Source organism: Alosa pseudoharengus, unplaced genomic scaffold, assembly GCF_046254945.1.
Source record: "Alosa pseudoharengus isolate Yale_2024_CS ecotype anadromous, Long Island Sound unplaced genomic scaffold, YU_APseudo_1.1 YU_APseudo_1.1_scf_21, whole genome shotgun sequence".
NCBI classification, from domain to species: Eukaryota; Metazoa; Chordata; class Actinopteri; order Clupeiformes; family Clupeidae; genus Alosa; species Alosa pseudoharengus.
The window spans coordinates 21846402-21855363 of NW_027468674.1; the positions used below are offsets into that span (position 1 = coordinate 21846402).

At 42.3% G+C, this 8962-nt stretch overlaps 1 protein-coding gene across 1 annotated transcript; it reads right to left on the minus strand.

Annotated features, from left to right (window-relative positions):
• Positions 1 to 867: 867 nt before the first annotated feature.
• LOC143138491 (S-adenosylmethionine synthase-like) lies at positions 868 to 8657 on the minus strand. The gene is made up of 9 exons (XM_076298947.1): positions 8576 to 8657; positions 6958 to 7035; positions 6120 to 6242; positions 5791 to 5903; positions 5457 to 5600; positions 2802 to 3020; positions 2076 to 2258; positions 1322 to 1455; positions 868 to 981 (listed from the first exon to the last, which is right to left on the minus strand). The coding sequence occupies exons 1-9, from the start codon at positions 8655 to 8657 to the stop codon at positions 879 to 881; spliced, it is 1179 nt and encodes a 392-aa protein (XP_076155062.1). The 3' UTR covers positions 868 to 878.
• Positions 8658 to 8962: the final 305 nt, after the last annotated feature.

Here is an 8962-nt window from a genome sequence, read left to right on the forward strand (position 1 = left end):
AGAAGGACCCATGAGGCAGGCACCACAAAATAACAGAGCACAAAAAAAGGAAATGTGATGGTGTGTGTTTTGTTTTGAGTATGTGTGTGTGAGTGTGTATGAGCATGTGGATGAGCGATCAGTGTGATTAAGATGTGTATAAGTAAATAAGGCATTTGTATGTGTGTCAGTAAGCTTGTGTATGTGTGTGTGTGTGTGTGTGTGTGTGTGTGTGTGTGTGTGTGTGTGTGTGTACGAATGTTTAGATGTGTGAATAGTGTGATATGTGTATATTAGGTGGGTGAGGCATTGCATGTACTTGTGTGTGTATGTGTGTGTGTACATGTGTGTGTGTATGTGTACAGTATATGTGTAGATTCGTACACAGGTATGTATGTGTGTGTGCGTGTGTGTGTGTGTGTGTGTGTGTGTGTGTGTGTGTATGTGCGCACATGCGAGCGTGCGCGTGTGTGTGTGTGTGTGTGCGTGCGTGTGTGCGCACACGTGTGTGAGTGTGTGTGTGTGTGTGTGTGTGTGTGTGTGTGTGTGTGTGTGCACACGAGCGCGCGTGCGTGTGTGTGATATATATATTTAGGTAAGGCGTTGCCGAAGCCTATAAATTACAACTATCTCCACAGCCACTCAAGTCTTGTGACTGAAATATTTGAGGGATTAGTTTTCAGGGAAGGATACACCCACCCAAACCCAACCCACCCCTAACACCCACACCCCACCCCCCACACACACGCACACACACGCACACGCACACACACACACACACACACACACACACACACACACACACACACACACACACACACACACACACACACACACACATACACATGCACACTCTGATCCACAGCAGGCTTGTCTGCAAACAGACACCAGAGTTCTGTTTAAAAGTTCAGGTTTTTGGGGACCTCCCACGGGAAGTCTTTGCGGCCAAAGTGTCCGTAGGCTGCCGTCGGCTGGTAAATGGGCCTCTTCAGATCCAGGTCCCTGTCAATCACAAAGTACAGGAACTCACACAAACTTGCACAGACTTGCAAAATGATATGATGTTGAAGGAGAAAATATCACTGCATTCATTCTCAAGCTCAGCTGTATGGTAGAAATTATTATAGAATATATATTTACATTTATTAATTCAGTAGATGCTTTATATTCAAGATAAGACATTTGTATGATTGTCAGGGCTGTATACTGACACAACAACAATTACAATGAAATTAAATTGTATCAGACAATTACATTTTATCAGACAAGTAACAGATATCATATCTGAAACCCCATAAGACTGAACAAGTCAGGCCCCCCATAAGTTGTGACCCCATCTCACCTGACAATGACCCCAGGTCGTAGGTCAAAGTTCTTCTTGACGATCTGCAGCAGCTCCTTCTCAGACATCTGCGAGGAGCCGTAGGTGAAGAGGGATATGGAGAGCGGGTGTGCCACACCGATGGCGTACGCCACCTACACGAGAAACAAACAAACAAACAAAACAAAACAAAACAAAACAAAACAAAACACATTACATTGCATGTATTGATCAAGCATAGCCTTATACTCAATGTGACTTACACTGCAGCACAGTGCCTTACAGTACACACAGATAAGATACAGGGTACAAGTATAAGTAAGTATAAGTATCCTGTTATTCCAATCCATGAATTAGTGAAACACACTCAGCACACAGTGAACACACAGTGAGGTGAAGCACACACTAATCTCGGCGCAGTGAGCTGCCTGCAACAACAAAGGTTAGGTGCCTTGCCTACTGGTCGGAATTCGAACCGGCAATCCTCCGGTTGCAAGTCCAAAGCGCTAACCAGTAGGCTACGGCTGCCCCAATCAAATCTGTGATCTTAGTGTTGTTAACACTTTGCCCTACCAGTTGCATTTGCCATAAAAGTTTGATACTCCACTGACAATACTGATAATGTACCACGTTTTATGATAATGATTTCAATTGTTCACATATAAATGCTCAACAGGCAGCAGTCAGGGTGTAACTGCATAACTGAATGTAGTTACACTGTAAAAAGGAGGTATGAGGTGTGAGTTCTGTTCCATAATGTCTGTGGTTCTCTCACCTGGACTAGAACCCGCTTGCAGAGCTGGGCCTTGACCAGGGACTTGGCCACCCATCGGGCTGCGTAGGCAGCGGAGCGGTCCACCTTGGTGTAGTCCTTCCCAGAGAAGGCGCCGCCGCCGTGTGCCCCCCAGCCCCCATATGTGTCCACTATGATCTTACGGCCAGTCACTCCAGCATCACCCTGTTGGGAACATAAGTAGAGAAATGAGTGAGTTAGAAAATAGAATAAATATGTACATCCATTGAAACTAAAACACTTGACCATATGGTCTTTATATAGACATACACACACAACCAGAGCTACTTCCACAATGCTTTTATTTGTGTGTTTTGTGTTCTTTTTATTCTTTTAGTCATTTTAGTCTTTAATGTACTTTACTTTATTTGGCTATTACTGGTTCATTCTTCTCATAGCTGAAAGGCCTTGAGCTTAGGCTTAAGGTTAATGTGTGCATTAACAGGCAATTAAATTTCATACCTCCCTTCCGTGATCTTAAAACCAGTTGTTGATTGCCTAGAATTGTGTATGGCTCAGTCCTGAGTTTGAGAGACTGGTCTACTGTGACCCAAGAAAAGGTAAGCCTGTATACCTGTAGACAGGTGACTAACAGCACGTTACTATGCCTTTACCTAGACATAAAAATATAAATGGCCCTCTGTGTGCGAGACCTTCTTGGCTTTTTCTTTACTAAGGGTGTGCTCATCCATACCTGCGAAGCCTTACCTGTGGCCCTCCGATGACAAACCTGCCACTAGGCTGCAGGTGGTAGATTGTGTGCTCGTCCAGGTACTTGTCCGGCACCACTTCCTTGATGACCTTCTCCATGAGGATCTCCTTCTGCTCCTCCAGAGACACAAAGTCGTCGTGCTGCACGGAGATGACCACAGTGTGGACGCGGCGTGGGATCAGAGCACCTTTCTGCTGGGTGTAGTGGACAGTCACCTAGACAACAGACAGGAAATGGGCAAATGTGAAAGGAGAATATAGATAGATAGATAGATAGATAGATAGATAGATAGATAGAAAATTAGCATATGTGCTATAATCTGGTTCAGTTATACACTGTGCACTGTCCCTGTTATATAAATAAAATAAATAAAATAAAATAAGCTAGATAGATAGATAGATAGATAGATAGATAGATAGAGGGAGACAGATATAGAGATATATAGATCTTTCTGAAACCCTCAACTAGCTAGCTGCTAGTCAGTATGGACAGGGTCATCCCTATGTTCCCCGGGTCCTATGTTCCCCGCTCAGGGTTATGGTTAGTGTTTTACAAAAGGGTTCTATGTTCCCCGGTCCCATACAAAGCGGGGAACATAGGACCCGGGGAACATAGGTGCGCTCCCGTATGGACAGCAGTGTGGACACTGGGAGCCTATTCTTAGATAGCATCAGTGTATCAATACTGCAGTGCATGCATCCAGTGTTCCCAGTGTTACGCTGAACATTCTGTCATGAATCACCCACTCTTTGACAAGGATCCATGCCAGCATGCCACGAGACCAGTCTTAAGTTCGCGTTTCTGATCACTACGCATCTCCAAAATAGACTTCCAGAGGTTTGGGTTTCCAAACAAGGCCAAACTGGGGCACACAAGCCAACCCAAAGGGCAGGGAGTGGTGAAGGGGGAACAGGTGGACATTGGGGTCACCCCCACCCCCCAAGACCATGGACTGGAGTTATAGATGTGGAGAGAGTGACATATCACTGGTTCAACATGGAGTCCACAATTAAACTGAAAGGCTGTTGGTATTTGAGCTCAACTCACCTCCATTCATTTCAATGACCAATGCTATGGTAGCTACTTTCGCTAATACAAGGAAGTGTGAAAATGGCCGCTGACGTCGTTCTTTATGGTGCTCACTTTAGTCACAAATATAGATGACCACAGTCACCAATTACCATAACCCTAGACTAAACTCCTGCATGATTGTGTGTACTTTTCCGCAGCAAATTAGTAAATTAGCTGACTCTATAAAGACTCTAAAGTCTGACTAGGACTCCCTCAGAGTTCTCCAAAACCCCTGGAGGATCTAAATAGAGACTAGGGTATTTGAGTGGGAAGTGTCATGGGTGTGAGATGGGTGTGTATCCTATCTCGTAAAAAAAATGTATCTGCGCCCCCTCTGGAGTAATAAGAGCTGGTGGAAAGCCTCCAGGCCATGTGCTCATCTCTAGGTCAATATTTGAAATTTAAGCCTGGGCTACTGTACAGACCCTCCCATAACTCTTTGCACTAAGTTTCCCTCAACACAATCAGCATTCCCACAATGCAATTAATGATTATACTGAGGTAAAGTCTAAAGGCTTTAATATTACATAATGTTTGTTGATCCTGAAGCTAACACCAATAAAGAGACTAGATAAAGCATGAATAAATCATGAATAAACATTGAACAAATCATGAACTTTAGAATTTGATAATACTTTTTGAGTGCTAATTCATAAAGTAGGCTATTTATCACAAGTAGTCCAATGTTTGACAACAAGGCACTGACGCTATTCAATGTTACCAAATTTCTTCAACTAGCGACAGCAATGTTCAAACATATGCATTAGGCGAACATACAGTATGCATACATAGGTGAATGTTCACAAACGAGTTTCCATTCACAGTTTTCTGTGAAAATTTGCAAACACTCGTAAACAAGGAAGTAGTGTTCTGTGAACAGGGGAAGTGGACAGAGGGTTACTGATGGAATGCAAAATCGTTCAAATGATCTGTTTAGACAAAAAATGTTCGCTGCAAATGTTTGCTTCTATTCAAGGAATTTGAACACACTTCTGGTTGTTTGCTTTTGTGTTTGCATGAATGTGTGTCTGTGTTGAGTATGTGTGTGTGTGTGAGTGTGTGTGTGTGTCTGTGTGTTTGGGCGCAAGAAGATAGCATGTGTGCGTGTGTGTGTGTGTGTATCATATATAGGCAATGTTTTCACTGTGATTCCAGCTCACAAGGCAGCTGTGTGTGTGTGTGTGTGTGTGTGTGTGTGTGTGTGTGTGTGTGTGTGTGTGTGTGTGTGTGTGTGTGTGTGTGTGCATGTGATTGTGTGTGTCTGTGTGTGTGTGTGTGTGTGTGTGTGTGTGTGTGTGTGTGTGTTTGTGTGTGTGTGTGTGTGTGTGCATGTGATTGTGTGTGTGTGTGTGTGTGTATGTGTGTGTGTGTGTGTGTGTGTGTGTGTGTGTGTGTGTGTGTGTGTCATATCTAGGCTATGTTTTTATTTTGATTCCAGTCCTCAAGATGGGGGGGTGTGTGCTTGTCATGTATACACACCCATTTATAGCATTTCTCTCTTTGTCCAGTTCCCCTCGCTCCCAGCCCTGTTTCCACCATGACACCCCACACAGACACCCAAACCCCTGGTGACGTCCCACCTGCGTCTTGGAGTCAGGACGGAGCCAGGGCACGGTGCCGTTACGTCGGAGTTCAGCCATCTTGGCGTTGAGTTTGTGGGCAAGGACGATGGTGAGGGGCATGCACTCCTCTGTCTCGTCCGTGGCGTACCCAAACATCAGGCCCTGCACACACACACACACACACACACACACACTTTCATTTTAAAATTAAAACTCGTTGAATTGATTCTGTACAATAAAAAACACAAAAATGATTTCATGGTATTTAGTTTGGGATACTCATGATGGGTCAAATGTGTCTCAATCTTTTTGCACTATATGTGGACTCCAGTTGTCATGACGAGTTGTTTACCTGGTCTCCTGCTCCAATGTCCTCCTCCATGCGGTCAATGTGGACTCCCTGGGCAATGTCCGGAGACTGTTGCTCCAGGGCCACAAGGACGTTACATGTCTTGTAGTCAAACCCTACGACCAAACATTATCGCTGTCAAGGTCATTTTTTGCATAATGACTGCTGTAGGCCTACTTATACTGCTTCAGATAAGGGATATCACATAGATCGATAAGTTATCATAATTTATCATTATACTAATATACTAAAAAACACACACACACACACACACACAAACACACACACATACACACACACACACACACACACACACACACACACACACACACCTTTGTCTGAGTTGTCGTAGCCGATGTGCTTGATGGTGTTTCTCACCACCTGCTGATAATCTACGTTGGCCCGTGAGGTGATCTCGCCACAGAGAAGCACCATGCCTGTCTTACACACCGTCTCTGCAGGAAGCAAACCCAAGCCTCACTAGGACTGTCTGTACAACAGTAATATGGAAGTAGCTCTGACTATATAATGCATTTAATATGAAGTAGACCTAAGTACTACTGTATGATGCATTTGACATAAAAATGACTGAGACTGTGTAACCAGGGGTGTAGTGGTAAAATAAGAGGTGGGTAAACTATGAATTCTGTGATCACGGTAAAGTGGACTGCACCATGCGGTATCAGATTTTTTAAAACGGCATTCAGAACATGTTTGATGATGGTGGAGGATTGTCCAATGTTTATAACAGTACCAGTGGTATTAAATGGTTCCTAGAGTGTTAAAAAGTGTACATATTGTGAATGTGGATAACAAAGTGTGATTTTTGAATGTTAAAAATTTCAATTAGTGAATAAACACTTTTGAATGGTGGACAAACTCTAATAAGAGGAGGTTAAACTCTATTGTATGTAATGCATGTAACATGGAATGAGTGAGACATTAGTAATATAAAATCATGTATATGAGGTAAGACTGTATAACATGTGTTATATAAGTAAGACCGTATGCTATATGAAATAGTATAAGTGCTCAGTGTTTTGTGCTTACTTTTGTGTTTGAGTAAGATATTATGAAACTATTAAATATGTGTAATGCCTTTGATAAATACCATAAAAATATATTATATTGGAGAGAAGTGTCTGCATAACATAAACCTAAAAATCTTACCACAGGCCACCTTGGCATCAGGGTCCTGCTTCAAGTGAGCATCCAACACAGCATCACTGATTTGGTCACAGATCTTATCTGGATACACAATCTCCATGTTAGCATTTCTCACAAACAGGAGTTTATTCAACACTTATCCGTGGTAAAGCAACATGAAGCAGCATAATTTTGCAATATATGTAGCTGTTATACCAGCTGTTAAAACATTTTCAAACTCAAAGTCATTTTGATGGTATGTGGTGATGTGAAAAATGAAAATATAATATCCCACTATCCACCAGAGGTGTTTTCTGTGGAATTTTCAGCTCCGGGTCTGAAATCCCACAAAAATGTATAAAGCTTTTACACCATGATATCAGCACACTACATCTACTTTCTATAGGCCTAATGCATCTTTTTAGCATATTACAGTGGGTGGCAGTATTGATGATATGAGTCCCCTACAACACGTGAAGGACTTTGAGAGTCTATGCCTTTGTAGGAGAGTGCTTTCATTTCCTAGAGGAAGTTCACTAGTGCACCTCAGTTTTAGCCCCAGGGCCAGATTCAAATCAGGATCCCTCTGGAATCCAAAAAACACAGGACGCAAACGCACCCTAAATGCTATTGAATATTTTGTTATATAAGATTATGATCCATAGTGAAGTGAAAACGTCTGTAAGATAAGCAGCACCTCAGTTAGGACGTAAACAGAGAGAATGTATCAATTTGGTGCGTTTCAGGAATAAAGCTCCTTCAATGGCTGTTAAACAGACAAACATTAACATAAACATAAACGTTAAAAAAGTCCATGCGTTATAAGCCTAAAATTTTTTAGCCCTCTTTACATTAAGCATTCTTTAAGATGTCATTTGAGATGGTAAGCTCTGTAAACATTTCAAGTTAGTGTGATGTCACCAAGTTCTCATGCAATATTTTCCAGAGCCTCTTATGGTTAGACCAGAGTGTGGTGTCCTCAGAAAAGATATTTTCAACTGACCTAGTAGTAGTAATAAGAGTGAGAGAAAGAGAGCAAGAGAGAGAGAGAGAGAGAGAGAGAGAGAGAGAGAGAGAGGATGTATCTTCATAAGCAGTGGTTGGGTGTGCAGTGAACGGTTATTTACAAACTGTGTTGCTGTAGTGAATCTGTCTGTAACTGAGCCAAACAGTGGGGTAGCACACTGGCAAATGCATAGCAGGTCAGGGGCTGGGAAACTATACTAGGAGACACGGCGACTGTACACATGGTATTTTGCTATCAATAAATAGCTCACACATGGAGGTGAGCTAAACAGATCAAAGATCAGATTAAAGTCCTGCAATCACACAGACGGGAACTGGAGCACATGTCGCATATCTTTACACCTAAATGAAAACATCTTAACTTTTATATCTTCTAATCTTAACAACTATATTAACATGACAATAAACAAAAAAACAAAATTGCAATCGTTGAATGGAAAAACAAAACGAAAGACAGAAAGGTTTTGATAAAGTAAAACATTTACATGACTGAGTTCTTAGAGGCAGAATCTGCAGAAGAAATGAAATGTGCAAATCAATAATCCTTCAAACTTGAGAGCTGTGCAAAGCAGGCAGTGTTTAAATGTACCAGGTGCGCAGGTGTGAGCACTCTTACCTGGATGGCCCTCTCCGACTGACTCCGACGTGAACATGAAATCTCCATGAGAGTTGTTGAGATCATCCGCTTGACCATTCATCTTGTATTTCTAATGCAATATATGTGGGGGGAAATCCTTCTAAAATCAAAGATAAACAACAGCTAAAAGATAAAACTCTGAAACTGCCGATGTTGCTGTGCCTATAATCTGATGTGTGCTTCCCTTGCGTTTCAAGCAGAGAGAGAGAACATGAGTATGAATGGGAGAAGTTAAATGAGAAGGAGAGTGGACGAGAGAGAGAGAGAGAGAGAGACTCACCACTTGAAATGCAGTCTAATCATCTCAGTCCACAACACGCTGTTATATAAGGCAAAAGAAAACACACACACACACACACACACACA